The sequence below is a fragment of the Stenella coeruleoalba genome, assembly GCF_951394435.1.
Source record: "Stenella coeruleoalba genome assembly, chromosome: 12".
Lineage (NCBI taxonomy): Eukaryota > Metazoa > Chordata > Mammalia > Artiodactyla > Delphinidae > Stenella > Stenella coeruleoalba.
In genome coordinates, this window is record NC_137158.1 from 88,108,028 (window position 1) to 88,135,034 (window position 27,007).

The window sequence follows — 27,007 nt, forward strand, 5'->3', positions numbered from 1 at the left end:
TCAAGCCGCTTTACTCCGTATGAAGGCCAGTGGCCTTGCGCTGGCGGAGAGAAGTCTAGAGATTAAAGAAACCTGACACTCAAGAAAGAAAACTCCTGTGGCTGTTCATTTGCGGAACAAGAAGCTACTTCTTTACTGGTGAGTTTTTATTTCATCCTGGGATTTAGGAAACATTGTATCCCTGTTGTCTTGACTGTTTAATGCTTTGAAGATAAAAGAAAATTGCGAACATTTATGTTATCAAGCCAGGCATTGATTGTCACTTAGACCACTTAGCCGCACCGTGGGGAGAGAAGGGGAGACGCTAACTTTTGCTGAGTCCGTGATGTGCTGGCCACTGTTCTAGAGACATCACCTGTGTTATTCTAAGTAATCTTATGTTATGTTATGTTACGTAATTCCAACCGCGGTCCTGAGAGCAGGTGTGGTTAAAGGGTTAGGGAGATGAAGTTACACCATCCGTGGGTAATGTGGGGGGAATCGAGCCCCTTCAGGGCGCCTCTGCCCTGCTGATGGTGACTAGCACTTGTGAAAGGACTGCAGGAACAAACCACAACCACCTTTGAAGGCGCCATCACTTACGTGAGCCATGACTGTGAAGAAGAAACGCACACTCTACAAGCCAAAACCAGACAGTCTCCTTAACTTACCATTTGTGAACATGCTGGGCTGCACCCCTGTGCCCCCGTGGACAGAATGAGGGGTGCTGGTGGATCTAAGTGTGGATGAAGCATGGCGGGGCGGGGGGGGTGGTGGGGGGAGGTGAGCGACTGTGTGAAGGGGGATAGGAATGGACCTGGAGAGCAGGGCGGTGCTCTAGGTCAGGAGCACAGGGCAGGGGCGAGTCCCACATCACAGAAGAAGAGAGCCCCAGGGCGCTGACAAATGGGGGATGGGATGGGAGGAAGGGCTGGGGCAGCCTGGAGCCAGCTCAGCAGAAGGTACAGATCCGCGTGTGGACGTACATCCACATGTGGACCTACTCATGGGTCTGGTTCAGGAGAACGGATGAGGCTGCATTCATGGGAAGAAGTTCTCATGATAAAATCATCTTTCAAGTGAAAGTGACAAATGGGTGGCAATGAGTTTCACTGTGTTGTGGGTTCATGTATTTATGCTATTTAAAAAATACTGTTATTCTGACACCTTATCTTTGATAAAGGTGGCAGGAATGTACAGTGGAGAAAGGACAGCCTCTTCAATAAGTGGTGCTGGGAAAACTGGACAGGTACATGTAAAAGTATGAGATTAGATCACTCCCTAACACCATACACAAAAATAAGCTCAAAATGGATTAAAGACCTAAATGTAAGGCCAGAAACTATCAAACTCTTAGAGGAAAACATAGGCAGAACACTCTATGACATAAATCACAACAAGATCCTTTTTGGCTCACCTCCTAGAGGAATGGAAATAAAAACAAAAATAAACAAATGGGACCTAATGAAACTTCAAAGCTTTTGCACAGCAAAGGAAACCATAAACAAGACCAAAAGACAACCCTCAGAATGGGAGAAAATATTTGCAAATGAAGCAACTGACAAAGGATTAATCTCCAAAATATACAAGCAGCTCATGCAGCTCAATAACAAAAAAAACAAGCAACCCAATCCAAAAATGGGCAGAAGATCTAAACAGATATTTCTCCAAAGAAGATATACAGACTGCCAACAAACACATGAAAGAATGCTCAACATCATTAATCATTAGAGAAATGCAAATCAAAACTACAATGAGATATCATCTCACACCAGTCAGAATGGCCATCATCAAAAAATCTAGAAACAATAAATGCTGGAGAGGTGTGGAGAAAAGGGACCACTCTTGCACTGCTGGTGGGAATGTGAATTGGTTCAGCCACTATGGAGAACAGTATGGAGATTCCTTAAAAAACTAAAAATAGGACTACCATACGACTCAGCAATCCCACTCCTGGGCATATACCCTGAGAAAACCAAAATTCAAAAAGAGTCATGTACCAAAATATTCATTGCAGCTCTATTTACAATAGCCCGGAGATGGAAACAACCTAAGTGCCCATCATCGGATGAATGGATAAAGAAGATGTGGCACATATATACAATGGAATATTACTCAGCCATAAAAAGAAACGAAATTGAGCTATTTGTAATGAGGTGGATAGACCTAGAGTCTGTCATACAGAGTGAAGTAAGTCAGAAAGAGAAACACAAATACCGTATGCTAACACATATATATGGAATTTAAGAAAAAAAAAAAGTCATGAAGAACCTAGGGGTAAGGAAGGAATAAAGACGCAGACCTACTAGAGAACGGACTTGAGGATATGGGGAGGGGGAAGGGTGAGCTGTGACAGGGCGAGAGAGAGTCATGGACATATACACACTAACAAACGTAGTAAGGTAGATAGCTAGTGGGAAGCAGCCGCATGGCACAGGGATATTGGCTCGGTGCTTTGTGACAGCCTGGAGGGGTGGGATAGGGAGGGTGGGAGGGAGGGAGACGCAAGAGGGAAGACATATGGGAACATATGTATATGTATAACTGATTCACTTTGTTATAAAGCAGAAACTAACACACCATTGTAAAACAATTATACCCCAATAAAGATGTTAAAAACAAAACAAAACAAAACAAAAAACAAAAAAAATACTGTTATTCCATTAATATGACAATACTGGAGGCATTTGCTCTAATCTTGCAGTATGTCTTCTCTTACTAAACATCCTCATCCTTCTGAGCCCTCGCCTACCTGGAGGTCTCTTATCTAATAACATCAAGCCTCGAAGACAACTTGAGAAAGAGGAAATGAACACAAGAGGAGACTCTTGCAGCCAAAATAGATACCACAAAGTCCATCCCCTCTCCCAGGGGAGACCGTCAGGTGCACATTCAGATGTACCGACTCTTATTTTAGGTGAGGTTCTGATAAGTAGGGCTGTTTGGTTTCCCAGCCCAGAGCTTATAGAAGCAAAAAGTTTCAAGCGGGAAGGTCACTCCTGGAGTCAGGCGCCGGGAGGAACGCGGCAGGAAAGAGGACAGGGTGGGATGGGAACACCCCAATATACAGAGAGGACGACTCGATGTATTTCAGTCTGGGGCCATGTAACGCACAAGCAAATAGCCCTCAGTATTTGAGCGACTTCTGCTTGGAATTTGGTGCTTTCCTGCAGAGGAGAAAAGCTCACGTCTGCGGTGGTGACAACAAAGGCATCAGAGGCAGGGCTGGACCACGGCGATTTTATTAGAAGATGCATTTGAGCCAGAATTTCATCAACCAGGTCTCACATTTTAAAATACTTAAAACGGCAGACGATCAACCTCAGTTGAAAGTTAATTCAGAATTACCTTCCCCCAGGACAAGGTGAACTAGACAATGCCAAGTTCCTCTGTCAAGTACACTCAGCACCCAGCGAGCTCTTCATGGCCAGGCGAGGTCGTAGGATCTACAGAGGATTCCATGTCAGAGAAGGTCGATATCTGTGAAATGCGTTCCATTGTACTTTGCACAACTTCTTCTGTTTGGGGAGTAGAGTGAGGAGTTGGATGCATGAAAAAAGAGAACAGGGAACAAAGAAAGGATGAAGATGTGAAGGAGGGGGCGGTCTGAGCAGAAGGTAAGGAGTGAAATAGAGGGGAAGTGTTAAGATGGTGAGCGAGGCCATCGAGGGGGAGGTGCAGCCACCCAGGCCCAGGGGAGGGCCGGCGGCAGAGAGAGCAGGGCTCGCCCTCAGCCCCTGGCAGGAGCCGCTAGGACTGGGGTGCGGCCAGGCCTCTGCACTTCCCCCCTCAGCCTCCTTCTGCATGGAGTTGTAAGGCCTTCACCCTCCCTGTTGTCTGTCTCCCTGCTCATCGTACCAACCACCTGAGATTCTGGGGGTGAAGGGAGGATGAGCCACAGGTTAGCGCAGCCCCTGGTCTTTCCTGCTCACGAGTGGCCTCCTGGGCAGCAACGGCCCCAGGGGTGTTAAGAACTGCAGGCCCGCTCGGTCAGAGTCTGGAGAGGGGATTCAGACCCTCACTCCGTCTGCTCACTCGGAACCCCTCCCCGGCCCCCGCCTCCGCCCCGCCTAGGTAGAGAAATCCTCCATCCAAAGGCTCATTACTGTTTCGGAGGCGGCGGCTCCTGCTGTTGTGTTGTTACGTTTCTCTCCCCAACCATCTTAGTGGCTGTTGAGGTGACGGCTAGGAAAGCAGCGGGGCTGTTGTCACATTATCATGACCTCGTCCTTTCTCATTTCTGTAGGACCTTTATAAGTCAGCCTGGCTGTTCCCGTTAGACAGAATGAAAACAGAGGCCTGAATCTGGGTCACGAGGAATGCAATGAATCAGTGGAGGCCCCAGGCCCTTTGCTTGGCTGCCCTCCCTCCCATGCACAGAGAGCACCGTCGGGAACTGGGGCAGTGATGTCTTTACGGGTTCAAGGAGGGAGACGACAGATTTTATTTGCGGGTTTATCTAACATCAGAATTGTTGGATTGGAGGTCCCCAACGTAAAAGGACGTGTGGCTTTCAGATTTGTTTCTGACCGATAAACAGAGGTTTTAGGAAACTAAAAGCCACTGTCTTGTATGTAAAATTAAATGAAAATGCAATAAAATAGCTTAGTCTTCTTTGGCTTTTCTGTCACTTTTAGCCTTTTCAGATTCTGTAAAATAGGCTGAAGTGATTTGCATAACTCCTCCCATGTGCTCTGGTCAGGGGTGGGCGTCCTCTCTCCAGACCTGAGGTGGAGGGACTTGCTGGCCTCCTATGCGGTGTCTGCCGGGGACCAGCCCCAGTGCCCTTCCTGTCCTCCTTCTCGATTTGGTAGAACAGGTGGAAAGGGGGCCTTTCTGCTGTCCCCACTCTGTGATCTAATCCTGTCTATCCTGATAAAATTAGTCATGCCCTCGTTGAAGAGTTTTGTGATATTTTAAAGTTAAGTCTGAGAAAAGCCAATCCCACTGGAAGTTAGTTTTAATGCTACTTAGAGCTCTTTCATTGATTGTAATAATCTCACTCTGGTTTTCCTGTTCTGAGCCGGCAGTCGTGTCCAACAATTCCTTTCACCATTTACTGTAACTGATTTGAAGCAAAATAGCATGTTCACTGTTCTGGAAACTGATGGAAAAAGTGGTGAATATGGGAGCAGTGAGACAATGAAGATTATCAGGAAATATCTAGAAGGTGTAATTTCTGCAGAAGTGAACATTAGTGATATCGGCAACAGTTACTACAATTAGTCTTTTTACAGTTCTCAGAGATTGTTTCATTGTACAACCAATGTATCTCATTATTAAATACATGGAGAGCACAAAGATTTAGAAACAAAATTATATTTCTTATATTTCTAGCCCCCCCACCAAGCAACCATAGTTATCATTTCAATATATTTCTTCCCACACCCCTCCCCCCACCCTCCCCCACACCCTCCTCCACACCCTCCCCACACCCCTCCCCCACGACCTCCCCCACCCCTCCTGCACGCCCTCCCCCACACCCTCCCCATGCCCTCCCCCACACCCCTCCCCCAACCCTCCCCACACCCTCCCCCACACCCTCCCCCACACCCCTCCTCCACACGGTCTCCCCGACACCCCATCACTCCTTCCTCCCAGCTTTTCCCTCCTTCCACCACCTCCCAGAGCTTCATTTTTTAGATCGGGTTAATCTTTTCTGTTTAACCCCCTTTCCTCTGGCACACGATCTAACAGAACCTTTCTCTCCCCAGCATGTCTGGCGAAATCAGCAGGAGGAGGGCACCCACTCCATGGCTGGGCAGCCTGGGTGTCTCAAAATCCCTCCTTCCTCCCGGCTGAATCCACCTCCTTCCACTCTCCTGTCTTTTGGCCCACATCCTCCTTTTGGCACAGTGGAGAATAAGGCCGTTCCTTTTCCTTGCTGGCTTTCTTCACACACCAAAGGCTGCATCTTCCCTGAGGTCCCCTCCCGACCCCCTCCTTCCTGGCGTGTGCTGGTCCCAGGCCCCTTCATCTCCCTAATCACGCTCTGCCCTCATCATGGCTGAGTAGAAGGGCTCCCCGCCCCCGGTCCTCAGTGCCGTGACTTCTATTAGATCCTGGTCTGTCCAGGACAGCCGTGGTCTCAGCCCTGAGGCTTCCGCATTCTGGGAGCCCAGGACGGTTGGCCACCCTAATCCTGGCAGCCCACGAGGAGGGGGGCTGGGCGGTTGCTGCTGGCATGAAACGTTGACTCCCGTCTCTGTGGTGTGAGGGCTGACTCCCCTCCCGCTGCTGGTCCATCAGGGGACACCAGCTCCTCTGTACTCCTGGGCTGTGCCTGAGGGCTGAGCAAAGCCTGGAGTCAGAAGACCAGCGCTTTGGGTGTTGAGATGGGGTCTGTGCAGGGGGCAGTCTCTGTTCCCACAGTCACAGCTAAAAGCGGGCGTGGGCCGGGGGTGTGGAGTGGGGTCAGCAGTGGTGTCTGCTCAGTCCCAGGGCTCAAAAAAGAAAGCCTCACTTGTGCCTGCTGTCCCCCTCTCGCCGTTCTACTTCTTTGCGTCTTACTGCCAGGTTTTGGTCTTTGTTTGATTTTTTATTCATGCATTTTAAAATTGAAGTCTAGGTGATTTACAAAGTTGTGTTAGTTTCTGCTGTACAGCAAAGTGATTCAGTTATACGTATAGACCCTTTTTTATATTGTTTTCTATTATGGTTTATTACAAGATACTGAATATAGATCCCTGTGCTATACAGTAGGAACTTGCTTACCGCAGCCAATTAAAAATATTTTTTTTCTACATCTGTGGTCTTTATTTCCTGAGGCCACACTATCGTCTTAGATCCTTATCATAAAGCTTTCACTTGAACATTCAGACTGAAAGTTTATCTTCCAAGAGCACCGTAAACACGAGTGATTAACTCCAGAGGTCAGTTTCAGTCCTTAGAGTCTCTACTCCGCAGGTCTTTCTTCAAGCACTTTTCTCCCTTTGCTCCAGTAACACTGTATTGATTTCAAGGGACCTATTCTTCTGGCCACTTCTTTTCTGTCTTTTTTCCTCACTTCAATCTGTTCTCCTGTTTCCTGTGCTTAAGTGCAAGCTCCCAGAGCTTTCATCTGCATCTCTGAGTTCAGTTACAACCTCCTGTGCATAACTCTCCCTGCATCTCATGCTAGAGCGCCCCTTTAGGACAGAATGAGAGGGGGGAGGGGCGGGGGGAGGGGTTGGAGGCAGAGAGGGAGGAGGGGGAGGGGAGGGGAAGGAGTGGGGAGAGGTCAGCTCTGGGGGTACGTACCAAACACGCGGGAGATCTGCACTTCCCGTGTCTCTAATCTTCACCTGAAACCTTCACAAATCTCTCCGCTTCATTTTATTAATGAGGAGACGGACACCCAGGAATTAATTTCAAAAGTGGCCAGCCCGTGGCTGACCCAGATCTAAAGTCAAGACTCTGCAGTTACACAGTACTTCAGTCTCCTCAACCCCATGTACCTTAAATGAATCTCATTTCCTTCCCCTTACATCAGCTTCTATACCTTCTCTGGTTAGAACTATGTTAGAAACTTAGAAATAAGTTTCCAGTTCTGATTTCCCTATTTCTGTTGAGGTGGAAAATCTGGCATCATTTTTACTCCTTCTTCCTCTTGCTTTTTACTGATTTTTCAAAACATCATTTCTTCTTCACATTTATCCCAGAAACGCATAAACTTCAGGGTCGGATGACATGGCTTTGCGTCTTGGCTCTCCAAGTTGTGAGATGCGTGAACTTGAGGAAGTTGCTCTATTTCTGAGTTTCAGTTTGACAACACCAGCACCCTCAAGGCTTCTCGTGCAGATGAACAGAGCAGGGTGAGGGGAGCAGCGAGACGCCTGGCTGTGAGCCATCAGCCCTGCCAGTCGCTCTTGGGCTCTGGGCTGCCTACCTCTGGACGGTTTCCTGTCCACGTCGGTGCTGGGAACTTGCTCCCTGTCACTCCACAGCTCACAAAACTGCCACGTCTTTGCGTTGTCACTGAGACCAAGTCCCAGCTCTTCGGCCAGCCTTCCTCGACTTCCCACTGCAGCCCAGCCCCTCCACTGCTGACCAGGCAGGTCCAGGACGGTGCTTTCCTGCCACCACACCTTTGCCCTGAGGCTCGCCCCCTCCCCCTCCCTACTTGGCCAGTGGGTCAGCCTCCTGGCTCAGCTCTGGCCCGTCCCCACAGACACGGTGCTCTATGCCTCCTCAAGCTCTCCGCTTTCTCAGTCCTGTGAAACATCACTCACAGCCTTGAACTCACTGCCTGAAATGTCATGTGTTTGTACCTCACCTCGGCAACTGTGCAAGTCCCTTAAAGGCAGGAAGTAAATCACATACTTTAAAGCGCCTCTGTACGTGGTGCAGAGCACGGGGTAGCTATCTGAGGGTTTAATTTGCAGCAGGCGAAGGAGATCGGTGTGCCCCTGGCTCTCTAGCAGTACAACGTTCGGGCTGGATCGTTCAGTGCGTAGAGTGAAAAAGAGTGTCAAACTGTGCAGGCCCAAAGCTACAGCACGTGCCCCGAACACGAAGGCTGTACCACCCGAAATCTTCGTCGGTTCCAGAATACGAGGGGTCAGCGCGGTTGACGATTCCGTCTGTAAAAGGCGCTTCTGTCCCTACTGGGGAATTCGCTGGCGGAACGTGATGCATAGCATTTCCGTATTTCCACCAAGCCACACCCCAAGGCGCAGACCTAAGCTGCTGCTGGACGAGATAGTCTGTTCTTAGAGTTGCCTGGCTTAATCTCTCCAACAGCATCGCTGGCCTACATTTCTTATCCCCCCACTTCCAGCATCTCTTCTCACTGTTGGCTTTCTTGGGGAGGATAGTTTTTAAACAAAGAAAGTCCGTTTTTGTTTTGATTGTTGTTCTTTGTAACACATCTCGTTACTTCAGAAGAGGGTGAGAGCTCGAGCTGAAGAGGAGAGAAGGGCTCCCGTTACTCATTGCTGCTCAGCAAACGACCTCCCACTGTGGTGGCTCAGAACAATTTATTATTACCTCTCAAGGCTCTGGGGTTGGCGGGGCTCAGCTGAGCGGTTCTCAGGAGGGGCCTGTCATGCCGTTACACCCAGAGGGTGGCTGGGACCCGAGTGGTCGGAAGGCTCCACGGGGCTGGCTGTTGTCTGGGGTCTCAGCAGGAGCTCTGCGCACGCTGCCCACGCGTGGCTTCTCTGCAGAGCCTGGGCTTCTCAGCCCAGCACAGAGGCTGGCTTCCAAAGAAAGCACAGCCCAATGGGGAGCTGCAGGGCTCCTGTGAGCCAGCCTCAGGAACCCCGGATCACTGCTTCTGACATGACGACTGGTCAAGCCAGTCAGCAAGGCCAGTCCAGACAAAGAAGAGGGAAATACGGGAGCCGCGTGCTCGTTTTAGAAGAAAAGGCGTTGAAGCTGGCGGTCTCCAAAGGCTGTCTAGCACACGAAGTGCACATCTCGTTAAGATACAGGTAACACCGACATCAGCTGCGTTCATTTTCCAGGTCCCCGAGATCCCAGCACTCCAGCCACCAAACCAGGACTCAAGCGTGTCCCTCAGAAACGCTGCAAACCACCATCTGCTGGGCCTGCACAGGGGCCGGCAAATATCAGACACCGGAGCTGTTAATCAGTGAGGGCCGAGGTCCTCTGAAATGCCAAAGGCAATCGGCTTTATCCGCCACAATCCCATCGGCAGATACTGGTGATCCGGGCGTCATGCGTCTTTGGAAATTATCCACAAAGTTGAAAATGTGTGAAATCCTTGTTATGGGTCTTCCCTGGTGGCGCAGTGGTTAAGAATCCACCTGCCAATGCAGGGGATGTGGGTTCGAGCCCTGGTCCGGGAAGATCCCACATGCCGCAGAGCAACGAAGCCCGTGCACCACAGTTACTGAGCCCGCGTGCCTAGAGCCCATGTTCCACAATGAGAGAAGCCACCGCAATGAGAAGCTCACGCACCGTAATGAAGAGCAGCCCCCCCCCCCCGCTGCAACTGGAGAAAGCCCGCGTGCAACAACGAAGACCCAACACAGCCAAAAATAAAATAAAGAAATTAAAATAAAGAAAGAATTAAAAAAAAAAACAAACCTTGTTGTCCCTTAAAGGAACATTCTATATCATCTGTGAGGAAGTCCATTTGATTGAAAAACTTTATGAAATTTTTGCCTAAAATCACTTTAACTCTTATAATGAAAAAATGTGTTTGTTCATAATGGACACACACTTCTCAAGTTCCTATTTTTCCTTTTAAATTCTTCCTTCTTAGGGGAACCCACTTGTATTCTCTGCCCTGCTTGTGTGGCCAAGACTCCCCTTCCTTCTAATTAAACAGGGACCTGCAGCTGGACGAGCTGCCTTTCCACACCCCAGGGTGAAGCCCGCAGTTAAGAGGAGGGGTCCCCAGGAAGCCCGGACCTACACAGGAGTGTCACAGGCAGCCTCACCGCAAAGTGTAAAGCACTTCCTACTTGGTCGTGATGTTTACTTACCAAACTGTCCCTGGACTTTGTTCTGAATGAATTTTTCACACCTACTGTCAGACTTTCAGACTGGAAACTATTTATGTAAAGTGCATCACCGCACTGTGTACTTGTTGCTTTTTACATCCCTCACAATGTCATGCAAATGAGCAGCAGATTTTATTTAAATGAGGTGAGAGCTCCCAGGATCTGTAACGTGGGACACGTTCTAGAGAGAGAAAACAAAATGGGCCTGAGCTTCCCAAGGATGACATATAATTTGGATTTTACTTTGAAGTACAGAAGGGGTGCTGGGGCAAAGGACATATGAGGACCACACAGGCCTGGAGTTCTACAGAAGAGCAGCCTTGTGCACGGCGTGGGAAGGCCAGAGGCCCAGGGCTGGAGCTGCTCGGAGGCCAGGGCCAAACCCTCTACGCATTCTCCTCCCTCTGGGGGCAGAGAAGTCGTGTGAGGGGCAGGGGTCCCTCCTGGGGGTGTCTCCCACTCTTCTGACAGGCGGGCCAGCATGGGTGCCGAAGCGTGCGGCTCCGGTGATGAAGCCTCCTGGCCTCACAGTGTCGCTTTCCTCAACATGCTGAATCCTACTCACTGTTCTGTCTTGGTCCTCAGCGAAGTCAAAGCTGTTTTTCTTGCTTTAGGCAGGCCAGTTCTAAGGTGATAATGAGCTGCTAAAGGGTTTACCTTCCCACCTTCTTGCTAAACAAGACCATCAAAGGGGATTTCAGAAGGAACGGGCAGAAAAGGTGTGTGCCCGTGCCCCCAGCCCCTGAGGTGGCCTGTTTTTTCCTCTGCCAGGAGCCTGGGGCCTGGTAGGCAGCACTTCCAGCAGCTTCCACACAAAGCAAGAAGCAGGACCTCGGAGGAGGTGGTGGGTGGTGATGAGAAGCAGGGGATGTGATGGGGCAGCAGTGGGAAAGGCAGAAAGGACACACTCCCTTGCTCTCCATCCAGGGATCAGCAGTCCAGGTCAGGAACCCCGAGGGATGTCACGTGAAGGGCTCTTTTCAAACAGAGGAGGGGATGGGACACCCGTGTCAATGCAGAATCGTGAGCTCCGTCAGAGAAAAACAAGTCAGGACTTGGAAAGAAGCAAATGACATTCAAAAGGATCATCGTGAGGGAGGGAATGGGACGGTTGCGACATCGGTGCCCTGGGATCAGAGGTTGGCAAGCACCTCGAAGTCAAACAGAAGAAGGCTTTTCTTCTATAGGGTTGGGGAAGGAGACAGGGATGAGCGGAAACTTTGCAGGGAAATGACCCACAATGGCCGCGAAGAGGGTCCCGCTATGCCGACGATTCCCCAGAGAAGCTGACAAGGGGACAGGTCCACGTTCAGTGTTGCTCAGACTTGGGGACAAGCCGCGTTCTGGGGTCTGGAGGAAGGAGAGACCCCTGACTAGCTCTTTCTTAGTCAAGACAAAGCAGAGGGTGGGCCGTGGGCAGCTTGCACAACTCAGGAAGAGAAAGGAAGCTAAAGAGAAAGGAGGAGGGAACATGTCAGTTAACCTGGTCTTGCTTTTAATTGATCTTTGCTATAAAACTTTGCTATAAATTTTTTTATAAAACTATTTCCTGGGACTTCCCTGGTGGCACAGTGCTTAAGAGTCCACCTGCCAATGCAGGGGACACAGGTTCGAGGCCTGGTCCGGGAAGATCCCACATGCCATGGAGCAACTGAGCCCGTGAGCCACAACTACTGAGCCTGTACTCTAGAGCCTGCAAGCCACAACTATTGAGCCCGTGCACCACAACTACTGAAGCTCGTGCGCCTAGAGCCCGTGCTCTGCAACAAGAGAAGCCACCACAATGAGAAGCCTGCGCACCACAACGAAGAGTAGCCCCCGCTTACCGCAAGCAGAGAAAGCCCACGCGCAATGACGAAGATCCAATGCAGTCAAAAATAAATAAATAAATGAATGTATAAGAAAAAAATAAAAAAACCTATTTCCTGAGACTTGAATCACAACAACACACTACATCATGGTGAACACTTTTATGATTCCAGAATTCTTTTATTTTTCTGTCTTTTTTTAAAAAAATCGCTTGTACCCCAAAATGAGTTCTCCAAATGACTCATCAATTGCTTTTCCTTCCATCAACTGCTATACCTAATGACAGGGCACTTGTTAGATCTGTCACCTGCCATCTCATACAGATCGAGTGCCCAGCTTTTTAGCATCTCACGCTTTTCTTTTTTTTAATTGAGAGATAATTGACATATGACATTATATTGGTTTCAAGTGTACAACATAATGATTGGCTATTTACATGTATTGTGAAATGAACAATAAGTCTAGTTAATATCCATCACCACACATGGTGTTTTTGATCCCAAATGATACAATAGTAATACTTGTGTTTTTTTATCCCCCCAAAAAACTAGTGTTTATTGAGTAGCTACCCCACTCCAGGCACTGTCCTACCAGCGTCACATGAACTGAGGCTGCTCTCCTCCGTGACACTCTGAGGCTGCCCCGTCATGGTCTTTATTGTACAGAGGAGGGAATGAGGGGTGAAGAAGGTCAGTACCTCCCTGCGGTGCACAGCTTTCGGGGTGAACACAGGCAGGGGGCTCCAGAGGCTGCAACACTAACCACAATGCTCACACGGCCCTTTCTAAATACTTCTAAATCTTTCCAGGCAGCCCGCAAAGTGCCCTTGCTCCCAGAGGTAACTGACCAGGAGACGGAGTGAGTGTTTGAGCATAAATTCATTGTCACACCTTGAAAGGCAACTCGGAGTCCTTCTTCTGGGAGATACCAGCACCCAGGTCCCTCCCTTCTCAGCAGCTTTACCACCAGCTCCAGGGAGTCATATGATTATTTTATAACCTACAGGATATAGATGGTTAACCATCTGTATTTGGGCAAATAGGCGTTCCTTTTACATAGGAAGTGGTAATTCAGCGATTTGCTTTTGGTTAATTCTGGCCTCTCACTGCTTTTTTCTTAATGACCATTAGAAAGTGCATCTGGTTAAGAGAATCACACTGGTGCTGTGCGTTCCTGGGGTGTCATGAGGGGCGTGTAACCGAACTGGGCACTTTGGATCACGGCGTTTCTCAAGGTGAGCCCCGCTAAGCCCCCTCGACTCCTTTTAAAAGTGTCTTTTCTTCTCTGATACCCGCATCTAAGGAATGTTAGACATGCAAGTGCTTTACTCTTAAGAATTCCGGAATGCTGGCATGCTGTCTGTGTTTACACTTAGTGAAACATTCTCACTTTCACACATACGGTGTCCTCATAGTTTTAGGAATCGTACTGTGTGTTCAAGAAGCTCGCTTTCCCTCTAAATGTACAGGAAGTGATTTCATTCTAATTGCCTCGAACTGGAGCTTGGGCGATGGTTCGGGCGTTGCTTCATAGGGGAAAAGTCCAGGGGGCACCTGTCTGGAGAGCAATTCTTTATTTAAATAAGTACGTAAAGAGTTTGCAGAGCTAACACCGGAGCTAGAATAATGTTTTGGCGGCCACGCAATAGGTGATTTATGCACCGAAAGATGACGAGTGAGGGTCTCGAATAGCTGGAGATGGACTGGGAAGGAGCTTTTCAGGCAGTCATTTAAGAGAAATTGATTGGGTGGAAATTTTTATGAGACTCAGTGAAATACAGGAAAAGCTCTGATAATGGCCGCAAATGCCGCAGTGATTGTGGAGTGAGTGTCTCATGACCATAAAAGAATGCGCAGTGGTCTTTAAAAGAGTCTGCCGTAGGTTCCATCCAAAGCCTGTGGAGCTGCAGAAAATAGCCATTGCAGACATCAGTAAAGAAACAAATGCAAGGTCTGAATTAATGAATCACTAATTCTGGAAATGATTAGAGATATGAAATATAATTTCTGTAATGAAAAAGAAAATGTAAAAGTGAGCTTTTAAAGAAGCAAAGGGAACCAAAAGAAAAAAAACGCAAACTTACATACCAATCACTGGAAAAAACCCTCTGGCTTCTTTCTTAACCACTCTTATTCAAAAGCAGAAGGAAGCCAGACTAGGATTTCAGCTCCACTGATGTTCATCTAAAAAGGGATAAAACACCCATGGTTCAAATGAATTAAGAGAACCTACATTTATTGAGTACTTACTTCTGTAGTTTGTGAGATTCTGATATACATATTGTTTAAAAATAAACATATTATTTAAGATCTTGTGGGAATTTTGTAGTCCTTCCGTAAGACCTGCTGGAGACAAGTTGAATTAGGTCTCTAATTCACAGCCCTAGAGGAACTGCAGTCTTCCCATCTATAAATGGGTATAAGTCTACCTTAGAGGGTTTTTGTGAGGCTATAAGGGATAATAGATGTAAAGCAGTGATCCCAATGCCCAGGGTGTAGTTAGAACTTAATTTCAAGCGTGCACACCCGCTTTCCACACACTCAACCAACATACACACGCATACACGCATGCAATGCATAACACGACATACATACACACACCCATACTCACAATGTGACACACACACATGCACACACATCACACACACATGTATGCACGTGCATACATGTACTCAACATATGTACGCATACACATTTAGTTCTTGTTCCTTGTCTTGTGGGCCGTCACTATTTATGAAAATAAACACAGATTGAAAATCTTCTGCTTTAACTTTAACAAACTAGTAAACTTGTTATTAAGTTTGTTTAAATCAAAAATTTAACAGTTTCCTTGCTGATAATATTTTGTTAAAATTATTCACGTTTTCCCTGTGTTTGATTTTGGTGGGTAGATCCTGCCCTTGGCCAAATGCACAAAAAGGTTGAAGTTGGTCTGTCACCCGCCCCCTTCTGCTTTTTCAGCCACCTCTTCTCTTCTCTTGGGGATCTTACTTCCTTTTTGCTGCCACCCACTCCTGGTCCGAACAGAGAGCAGACCAGTAATTGACAGACAGACCCTGCGAGGCTGTCCTTGGTCAACTGATACCAGTGAAGACGCTGGCTGCTAATGACCTAGACTGTTTTCTGCCTGTCCCTGGTCCTCTGCACGTGACCAGAGGGCTTCCAAAGCCCTCAAAGACCAGAGCAGAGGAGCAGCTCCTGTGAAGTGGAGACCCGGGAGGCGGCCTCTGGTGGATTTGAGAGCAGCTGAGTAGGGAGAAGGGGCACTGCCTGGAGTTTTTTTTTTTTAATTTTTTTTGTTTTAATTAATTTATTTTATTTATTTATTTTTGGCTGCGTTGGGTCTTCGTTGCTGCGCACGGGCTTGCTCTATTTGCAGCGAGCAGAGGCGACTCTTCCTTGTGGTGCAGGGGCTTCTCATTGTGGCGGCTTCTCTTGTGGAGCACGGGATCCAAGCACATGGGCTCCAGTAGTTGCGGCACACGGGCTCCAGTAGTTGTGGCTCTCAGGCTCAGTAGTTGTGGCTCGTGGGCTCAGTAGTTTTGGCTTGTGGGCTCTAGAGCACAGGCTCAGTAGTTGTGGCTCACGGGCTTAGCTGCTCTGCAGCATGTGGGATCTTCCTGGCCTAGGGCTCGAACCCATGTCCCCTGCATTGGCAGGCGGACTCTCAACCACTGTGCCACCAGGGAAGCCCTATTCTTTTCATTTTTGAATGAAGTAGTCAATTAGCTGTTAGTTTCTGAGATACCTTCTTTTGCATATTGTACCTAATGAAAATGGTACTAGGAAGCCACAGTGTTTAACTGCAAAAAAAAAAAAAAAGTAAATTAGCATTTAAAACACTATGTTAAGAATGTTCATCTAATTAAGTAACATTAAATTTTCCTTGAAGTAACACTTTTTTTTTTCCTGGGTCGTAACAAAATCTTTGAAATGTGACAGTTGGGAGGCAGACGCTCTCACCATGTGCATACGTTGAATCTTGGGACTTCAGCACATTTACTTTTCATTTAACAGAGTAATATATTTGTGGTTTCAAATCTTAAATGCAAATGTCATATGAAGGTTCAACTTATCACTGTGTGTCTCTATAAGCGGACGAAAAGCCATTCAAAGCTATATCTTTTAGGGGCTTCCCTGGTGGCGCAGTGGTTGGGAGTCTGCCTGCCGATGCAGGGGACGCGGGTTCGTGCCCCAGTCCGGGAGGGTCCCGCGTGCCGCGGAGCGGCTGGGCCCGTGGGCCATGGCTGCTGGGCCTGCGCGTCCGGAGCCTGTGCTCCGCGGCGGGAGGGGCCACAGCAGTGAGGGGCCCGCGTACCACCAAAAAAAAAAAAAAAAAAAAGATATATCTTTTAATAATAGATGAATTCTAAGTATGTCCACGATGAGAAAAGAATCCTTCAGGAGTTAGCGCAAGGCCTGTGCACTTTTCCTTTCATGCAATCTGAGTGGTGGATACACTCCTAGTTGGAGGCCGGCATGGAGACCAGCTTCCTGCCTAAAGATAGGGGATCTGTTCACCTTAGTGATATCCCTCACCACCAGGCAGTGCCAGCGCTGGACAGAGCCTGGAGCTGCTGGCCACCGGCCGGCATGTGGGCCTGGCGTTTATACTTGTCTTGGAAGGAAGCAAGGAAGGAAGGAAGGAAGGAAGGGATAGCTCCTCTAGGTCAGCTTTTTCCAAAGTGTTTTCCAAAGAACACCGACTCTAAACTTCCTGTGGGTGGGCAGGTTGGGAAGGTGTGGTTACTCAGCAAGGCTCCGAGCCATGGTAATAAACCGTGACATAAACACCCAAGAGGAGGATGCAGGTGGTAGCGTTGCCCAATCTCACTCAACCCCAGAGCAGTCTTTCCCCTGCTCTTCCTTCTCCCTCTCTCCCGCTGTTCTTTGTACTCAGAGCATCTCCCAGGAACTCACTTTTAAATGCTGATCTAAATTCCAATGATCTAAGTTGCTGGACGCTGGAATTCCAGGTGAAGCCCCAGTTCTCACCCACAAACGTGCATTAGAGTAACCCGGAGACAGAGTGAAAGGAGATGGTCCATGATCACAGCGGACATGCACAGGACTCCAGAGCTTACCTCACCCCCAACTTTACTGATGACTCAGAAGACACAGGCAAGCACAGGCACAGGGTGACATCGCTTTCCTGGAGGGGCCCCGAACCATCAGATACAGCTTACTAAACGTGGGTTTTGGTTTCAGATCAGTATGAAATGTTATGAGCAGCACACGTGAAAACACTGCTCTCAGGGCTCTGCAGGTTTGACTGCTCACCGCACAGTTGGAGGCTGCCTCTTTCCCGCGCCCCGCACCCTCCCGTGGACGGGGCTCCAGCGGCCCCCATGCTCCACATGGTGTTGTCTGCCTCAAAGCTTCTCCGTCAGGGCCTCCACAGGCAAATGCACTTAGCTTGGTTCCAAGGAGGCCGGTCAAGGTTAGTCCTGCCCCCGTGTCTCCAGCTGGAAGGGAGAGCTGCACCTGTTCAACCCTTTCCTCACCAAAGAGCTCATCACCAGAGACTCTGATTCAGCAGGTCTGACCCACGCCACACCCACCTCGTGTTCTGTAAGGACTCACCACTGTGCCTGCCAGAGAGTTTGCCGTCCCCCAAGGCAGCTCGTGTCATTCTTACTAAACGGTTCAAGTGTTCTTTCTAATGTTTGGTCGAATCTGTGGATACCGTCTCCACTCACTGGGCACATTCTGACCCTGTGCGGGGCGGGTAAGCCTAGACCCTCTTTCAAATGACAACCTTGCGGGTAGTTGATGACCTCATTGCTCCCTGGCCCTCCCTCCGTTCAGGTGGAACATCTCCACTTCTGGCACATGGGGTTCTGTCTTCACCATCATAGCCACTTGGCTTCAGTTGATTCCAGCTGGTCATTTTTTCCGTAGCTCAACTCAAAATTACTATGTAAGTCTGATCAGCGTAGACTTGATGAAACTATCACATACCTCATTCTAAGCCTTGCAATAATTTGGCCTAAAAATAAAACATCCATTACTTTTAACAGGCTGCATTTATTGAGCATTATTTTAGTTTTCTATTGCTTCCGTAACAAATTACCACACATATATTTAACTCTCAGTTCATTAGAGAAGGTACGAAATATCTATTTTTAAAAGGTCTTAATATCACAATTTTCATAACAGAAAGTCCGCAGATTCTTTCTCCAAAAAGTTGACTATTGCTGCTCGAGATTTGAGGTAATTTACTTGAGGAAAAAAGAAAGGTTCTTTCCATGTTGTGGTGCCCCTGATGCCAATCTGTCACCAGCACAATTTCCTCCAGACGACTCACATGATTTTTGTAATGAACATGGTGGTCTGGGGCAGGGTGAGTTACTTCCAGTGACTGTGAGTGCCTCGCATATGTGTCAACCTGGGAGCAGCCTGTTCTGAGAACACTGATTCTCAACCACAGAAGCATCATGTTCGTCATCATGCAGATTTCTAGATGGTTGACACCCAACCGTTACGTAACACTATCCCCGAAAGATGCAGAACGTACAAATTTGGGTTACTGTGATTTATTCTGCCATTCTAGTCAGAAATAAGAGTAAATCAAAGGAGATTAAAATAACGTCTCAGGAATAGACATAATTCAGACCGAACTTCTAAGGTCTCTGCTTGGAGCGCACCCCCCGGCAGCATGGCCTGAATATCTGGTTTCTTGTGGTACCAGCTTAGACGCTCCTGCCGACACTCAGGACAAAGACTTTCCTGACCCTGGCCTTCTCCTCACCAGAGGGAACCCCTTGTTTTTCTGTACACCCCACTATTGTTGCTAGTATTGCACGTTTTATAATGATTTGTCTACCTGACAGCTTCTTGAAGCTGGAGCTGACGTTCAGTGCATCTCGGCATCCTCTGTTTCTCCTCAGTAGATACTCATAAACATCGGTGGAACTGAATTCAATTTGAATTCAGAAAACATTATCTACCACAGTGTGGTTAAAAAGTATCTCCCCTAAGTGGGGTTCCAGCTGGGCCAAGATGCTGGGTCATCCCCTACCTCATTATAACTGGGCTGCCATTCCCACCGTTGCCAGCCCCACCTCCATATGGTATGAAGGCCTGACACCCCAGCACCCCGCAGCTGCGTCTCACCAGCACCCATGTTGCCTCCCCAGGTCTGGACTCCGTCTGGGCTCAGTCCCTGCACAGCTCCCCAGCAGCGTGGTCTCCACGGCAGCCCTGTGTCCCCGCTTCCGTGGTATCCCCTCCTGCTCTGCTCCCAGCCCCCTTCCCACGCACCTGTAGCCCACCCCTCCCTCAGTCTGTACCTTTTCCTCCTTCTGGAGTCCTTGAAAGTCCTTCTTCCCACACACCTTCCACAACCTGCTCAGTCCCAAGTGAGGACAAGTCCCCCGCATCAGCTCATTTGTGTCAAGCTGTGTGCACATTATTTTTATTAGCTTTTTGAGGCATAATTTATAACAATAAACGTCACCAATTTGAAGTACACCCTTCAGTGGGTTTTGACAACAGTCACCGTCCTGACAGGGAGCATCTCCCGCACCACAAAAAGTCCCCGAGCCTGGCCCAGCCGGTCTCTTCTTCCGACCCCTCACCCACGGCAATCACTGACTTGGTTCCTGCCACTATTGTTTTGCCTTTTCTAGAATTTCATATAAATGGAATAATGCAGTACCTGGGTCTTATATGTTTGAATTCTTTACCCAGAAAAATGCTTTTGTAATTCACGTGTATGGAGCGGGCGTCAGTAGCCACTCTTCATCTTCCGGCTGCGTTCTAGGTGTGGGGGGGGAGCAATCTACACATCTGTTCCCCAGCTGATGGGCACTGGGGTTCTTTCCAGTTTGGGGCTGTTAAGAATAAACCTTTGAGTACAAGTCTTTCATTTGCATTCTCCTGGGTGAACATGCAGGGGTCACCTGTGGTTCACGTGGTAAGTGTGTGTTTAACTTATGAGAGACTTTGACTTGTTTTCTCAGAGCGGGTCTCTGTGCTGCGTCCCCACCACTTTGGTGAGCACGCGAGGCTCCACGTCGTCTTCCACAGTCTTGTGTGCCTTTCTGATTTTAGCCAGTCTGGTGAGCATGAAACGACTTCTTATTGCGGTTTTAATTTGCATTTTCCTAATAATTAATGACATGGAGTGCCTTTTCTTGTGCTTATAAATACATCTATGTATTTTCTTTGGGGAATCGACTTAAAATTTTTGCCTGATTCTTCTTGAGTTGTTTGTCTTCTTGACATTGAGTTGTAAGGGTTCTTTGAATATGCTGGCCACAATGATCAGATATAAATTTACAATTTTTTCCCCATGCAATGGTCTTTTTCATTTTCTGAAGCCTTTCGAAGGGCAGAAGTTTTAAATTCTGATCAGTTACAATTTATCAATTTTATAACTGTTCATGCCTTGAGCAATTTATACAAGAAATCTCTTTCGTTCCCAAGGGCGTGAAGATTTTCTCCTATGTCTTCTTCTAGATGTTTTGTGGTTTTAGCTCTCACATACAGCTCTATAAGCTATTCTGAATTATTTTTTTGCCTACGGTGTGATATAAGGGGTTTGGATCAACTTTTATACATGAATATCCAGTTGTTCGGGCACCATTTACTGAAAAGACTGTTTTTCCCACTGAATTACCTTGGTAGTTTAGTTAAAAATCTGTATTTATTCTGTTCTATTGATGTATGAATCTATCCTCTTGCCAATACCACACTGTCATAATTGCTGTAGCTTACAGTAAGTCTTGAAATCAGGTATTGTGAGTCCTACAATTTTGTTCTCTTTTTCAAAGTTGTTTTGGCTATTCTAAATCCCTTGAATTTCTTAATAAACTTTAGATTTACCTTGTCAATTTCTACAAAAACCCTTGCCACAATTTTGATTTGGGTTTTGTTGTATCTGTAGATCAGTTTGGAGAGAACTGACATTTTAACAATATTGAATTGTTTAATCTACATATGACATATCTTTCCATTAAGTTAGATGATTTAATTTCTCTCAGCAATGTTTTGTAGTTTTCGGGATATGTATACATCTTGGTGGATGTATTCATAAGTATTTCATTTCATGTTTTCTGATGCTATTACGATTTTTTTTCAGTTTCAATTTCCAAATGTTGCTGGGGCATAGAATTACAATTGATTTGTGTCCGTCATTGGTGTCCAGTCTGATGTTAATCCTAATCAGTGTATTATTATTATTATTATTTTCTTTTTTGCTGCACCGTGAGGCATGTGGGCTCTTAGTTCCCCAAGCAGGGATCGAACCCATGCCCCCTGCAGTGGAAGTGCGGATTCTTAACCACTGGACTGCCAGGGAAGTGCCCCAATCCATGTATTTTCATTTGACATATTGTGTATTTCATCTATAGGACCTTTCTTAGGTCTTTTTATATCTCTCATGACACTCCTCATCACGTCTATGCCTTCCTCTACCTTCTTGATCACATAGAGTATATTTATAGTAGCTGTTGGCGCAACTTTTTGTGCTAAGTCTATCATCTCTGTCATTTTTCTGTTTCTCTGTGTAGATCATGGGTCACACTCTTCTGTTATTTTAAATGTCTGTGCTTTAGTCAGTTTGAGCTACTCTAACAAATTACCACAAATTGTTGTTTGTTGCTGAAACAACAAACATTTTAGTTCTCACGTTCTAGGGGTTGGGAAATCCAAGATCAAGGCCCCAGAGGATCCAGGTCTGATGAAACCTTGCTTCCTGGTCTGCAGTCTTCTCACTGTGTCCCCACGGGGTGCAGAGCAGAGAAGGGAAGCAAGCCCTGTGGTGTCTCTTCTTGTAAGGGCACGAATCCCATTGTGGGGGGAGGCCCCGTCTCTACCTGCCATCACACTGGGGGTTCAGCTTCAGCATACACATTTTGGGGAACTGCAAACATTCAATCTACTGTGGTTTGGAAATTTTTGTTTGGGTGCCTGACATTATGAGTTTTACATGTTGAAGGCTGAATTTTGTTTATTTCTTTAAATAATTTTGGGCTTTATTCTGGAAGGTGGTTGTATTATTGGAATCAGATGGATCATTTGAGACTTCCTCTCAGGCTTTGCTCTGGACGGCAGGTCCAGAGCAGCATTTAGGTCAGATTATTTTAACCCCGTTACTCCTAAGATGGCGCCCTCCTGAGGACGCTCCCAGGGCCCTGGGATGTGGAAGGTCATGGTTGCCACTGATGCCGAAACCCCGCCTCTCTTTACTGGTGCCGAGTAGAAATGCGGAGACAGAGTTTTGGGTGAAGTAGAAAAGAGTGCCTTTATTGCTTTGCCAGGCAAAGGGGGCCACAGCAGGCTAGTGCCCTCCCTTGAGAGGAGGAAAGGCTCTGTAGCCTCGGGTGGGAAATCGGGCGGCAGACAAGGGTCAAGCGGCACATTCTTCTTGACTTCAGCAAAGTCTCAGAACCATCAAAGCTGGCGTCAGGTGGTCCCGGGATGGGCTCTGGTGGTCCTTGAGGCTATCGTGCCATGACCTTCTTTCTGGAATGAAGAAGGCTCACAAAGGGAGGGGTTGTTAGGGAGTGTTTTCTCCAAGAAGTAAACACCAGGTGCACAGTTCAATTCTAACCAGAAAACGATCATTTTCAAATGGCAGTTAAGCAAGAAGAAAAAGAAAAAAAAAAAATATATATATGTGGGGGAGAGTGGCTGGATGGGCTAAAAGAATAAAGTTTAACGTGAGGGAGGCTATCGACTGATTTCTGTTGCAACAGCGATCTGGCCATGGGAGAGCTATTTCCAGCCTGGGAGGACACTGTGAGCCCCGCTGCCCATCCTTTCTGGTGGTTCTTCCCCCAGTCGCGTGTCGCTTCCCGTTAGGGACACCACTCTGCTGGTCTCCTCGTTTTTCTGTGTGAAGGGCCTCCTCTCCCAGCCGCCCGTTCTCCCTGAATTCTGGTCCCAGTCTCCTCAACTCAGCAAGAGGGCCATTCTCTGGGTTACCCCCCTGCTCTGCACTTGGGAACTGCTCCCCTTGAGAGCTGGGGGCTTCGCAGAGCTCAGACCATTGCCCACTTCACTGGTCTCCTGTCGGGGACCATAGTCCTGTGATGTCTGTAAACTGTGATTTACTGCATTTTACAGGCTTTCTTGGTTGTTTAATGCGTAAGGTGCATTTGGTCTCTGTTAATCCATCGTGGCTGGAAGCACAAGTCTTGAGTTTTGATTGATACGTTTAATCGGATAATCTGATCGACGGGTCCACTTCCTCAATATGCTTTCGCAGCACAGAAGCTCTGTATTATGCATCTTCTGCATGCTCTGAAGTGCCCATTAGAACTCTACACTTGCAGGCAATTGCAAAAGTGCAGAGGGGAGCCCAGCCTCCCTGCAGTCCTGTGTGCACAGCAGGGACCGGAGCGGCAGCGAACACTCAGTGTCCAGGCATCCGGGAAGGAGTGGGTTCAGCCCACCTGATCTGTGATTGGGAAGCAACAGCGGGAGAATCAAATGATACAAGAAGTATGTTCAGAAAATCCTTCAGGGTGACCTCTGTGATCCACCGAATCCTTCCCCCAGATGTCAGTGTTGACTCTGGAGGTGGGGACTGACTTGGCGCAGGTAGATGGGTTATGGGACACATTTCTCCTTCCTGTCTGAGCCTCTGAGGCCCGCATCTCTGCTGTTCCTTCGTCTTCTTGACGTTGCTGGGCCACATGGCACGGGGGGAGCTGAAGGAGGAGAGTGAGTGTGCATTTCACAGGAGTATCAGGATTCCAGGACAGGGATTTTGCCGGGGGTGCGGCTGGATGATAAAGCAGGATGATGAACAACACCAAGCAAAGAAGGATGAGTGAGGATGGGGAGAGCAAAGAATCCTTCCTTCCTTCCTGTTTGTTTCAAATGATAGATTTCAGAGTCCTGCGTGCTGAGACTCCAGCTCCGTCCTTTCTTAGTCTCCTGGTGAATTTCTTGAGCCTGGACCCCGTGTCACCCCTCTTGGCGTTCCCAGCATGTCACATGGTCCATCAAGGTTGTTTGGACTGTAGTCAGGCTGACCCGGCCGGGCTGGTCACACTGTTTCACAAACACGCAGCGCTCAGTATTCCTTTTCAGCCAGAGCGGTCACCTGCAGGTGACCTGTTCTCCAAGGACCCAGGGTGGGCCTGTCCGCAGAGCCTTCCCTAACCACGCCGACCTGAACCTTCCTTCCCAAACTCTGGTTTCTGAGGAGTATGATGTGTTTGCCCCAGTAGATTAGTGATCGTTAGCTAGACTGTCCATGGGACGTATCTGTGGCTTTTCAGGATTATATATATAAAACCATAAATATATACCCAGCCTTTAATATTATATATAATATTTTCAGGCTAGGACTATCAATTATAAGTATCCTAGCAACATCTACACTTCTATAGGTTTTGTTCAGTGGAATCTTGTGAATGTAATTAATTTGAATTTTGCAGAAGGTTTTTCTGCAGATCAGATCTGTGGTTTTGCTGATATCGCCCTTTTTTATGCTCTAGATCAGGGATGGGCAAATCACAGCCCACGGTACCATGTCTGGTCCGCCCACTCATTTGTGTAGCTGTCTGTAGCTGCCTTCACACTGCACCCGCAGATCTGAGTAGCTGTGTCAGAGACGACAGGACCTGAAGATCCTAAAATACTTACCATCTGGCCTTTTACAGAAGGAGGTTGCTGACACCAGCTCTAAATGAATATTTCTGTGTAAAATAGTGCGCTGTGCACTCTTGGTGTTGAAATGGGAAGAAATCTATTTCCTTAATTCTCTGGCTCTCTGAGAACACTTAACTGTAATGCATTTTGCTTTCTTTCCTCCTTAGATTCACTTCTCTCCTATTCTCTCCGCTGAGCCAGAGGAGTTGAAAATCCACTCCCCTTCTAGTCCAGGCCCGGACTCTCTGCCCAGATCAAGCACCACCATGAGAGAGGTGAGCATCTTTTTTTTTTTTTTTTTTTTTTCAGAGTGGCTAAACCATTTTATTTTCCCACCAGTGACATGATATAATTTTTCTACGTACTCGCCAGCATTTGATGTTGTCACTATACTTTTTTTTTTAAACATCTTTATTGAGGTATAATTTGAGCATCTTTTTTATTTTGGTTGGGAGTATAATTTCAGTCAATCGTTCTCCTTGAAAATGACACTACTGCTAACTCTATCTTTGTTCACTTTCCAGGAACCCATGAATTCCACCAACATCTACGATGCCAATGAGGATTATTTTGGGTTGGCTAATAGTTCAGATTACTCACTCGATGTTGATAGCTTTCTATGTTCCTTGCAGGAGGTCAGAAAGTTCTCTGGGCTATTTGTGCCACTCGCTTACTCCTTGATATGTGTCTCTGGCCTCCTGGGCAATATTTTGGTGGTGGTCACCTTTGCTTTTTATAAGAAAGCCAAGTCCATGACAGACGTTTATCTCCTGAACATGGCCGTCGCAGACATCCTCTTCGTCCTTACCCTCCCGTTCTGGGCCGTCAACCACGCTACTGGCGAGTGGGTCTTCAGCAACGTCATGTGCAAACTGACCCGGGGCATCTACGCCATCAACTTTAACTGTGGGATGCTGCTCCTGACCTGCATCAGCCTGGACCGCTACATCGCTATCGTGCAGGCCACCAAGTCCTTCCGGCTCCGGTCCAGAGCCTTGGCCCACCACAGGATGATCTGTTTGGTCGTGTGGGTGGTGTCGATCTTCATCTCCAGCTCGACCTTCATGTTCAACCAGAAATACAAGCTGCAAGGCAGCGACGTCTGCGAGCCCAGGTACCACACCGTCTCCGAGCCAATCCGGTGGAAGCTGCTGGTGCTGGGACTGCAGCTCCTGTTCGGCTTCTTCATCCCGCTGGTGTTTATGATATTTTGCTACATGTTTATTGTCAAGACCTTAATTCAAGCTCAGAATTCCAAAAGGCACAGAGCCATCCGCGTGATCATAGCCGTGGTCGTTGTCTTTCTGGCTTGCCAGATCCCACATAACATGGTGCTTCTCGTGACCGCCGTCAACCTGGGCAGGACGGACCGCTCGTGCAGCAGTGAGAGGCTGCTGGGCTACACCAGAAACGTCACCGAGGTCCTGGCTTTCCTGCACTGCTGCCTCAACCCGGTGCTCTATGCCTTCGTCGGTCAGAAGTTTAGAAGCTACTTTCTGAAGATCACGAAGGACCTGTGGTGCGTGAAGAGGAGGCAGAAGTCGCTGGGCTTCTCGTGCTCCCGGCTGCACTCGGACACCCTCACCTCCCGGCAGAACAGCGAGACCGCGGACAACGACAGCCCGTCCTCCTTCACCATGTGACGCCCCCCAGGCTCGGCGCGGACGGGCTAACAGGCGGGACAAAAACGCGTGGGGCGTGTGGACATGAAGCCAAAGCGAGGGGGGTCTTTCCTGCAAGGTCAGGGCTGCACGCGCTCGGGGTGCCAGCAGGCACCGACGGGCAGCATCCCCCAAACTCATTTGACGGGGATGCTCTGTGCCCCCGTCCCTGCTGGCTGGCATTCTGCAAAACAGGCTTTGGGAAATGCTGAATGAAAATGAATTGCTGACAAACGTGAACACTTTCAGGAATATTCACGAAGCAGCCCTAGACCACAATTTCTTCTGGTCGTCGCAAAACATCCCACGGCTTAAAAACCCAAAACGGATGGGCTTCCCTGGTGGCGCAGCGGTTGAGCGTCCGCCTGCCGATGCAGGGGACGCGGGTTCGTGCCCCGGTCCGGGAAGATCCCACATGCCGCGGAGCGGCTGGGCCCGTGAGCCATGGCCGCTGAGCCTGCGCGTCCGGAGCCTGTGCTCCGCAACGGGAGAGGCCACA

General features: G+C 48.1%; 1 protein-coding gene across 1 annotated transcript; it reads left to right on the top strand.

Moving 5' to 3' along the window:
• Positions 1-123: 123 nt before the first annotated feature.
• On the top strand, positions 124-27,007 carry CCR6 (C-C motif chemokine receptor 6). The gene is made up of 3 exons (XM_079939483.1): positions 124-138; positions 25,015-25,122; positions 25,372-27,007. The coding sequence occupies exons 2-3, from the start codon at positions 25,114-25,116 to the stop codon at positions 26,488-26,490; spliced, it is 1,128 nt and encodes a 375-aa protein (XP_079795609.1). The 5' UTR covers positions 124-138; positions 25,015-25,113; the 3' UTR covers positions 26,491-27,007.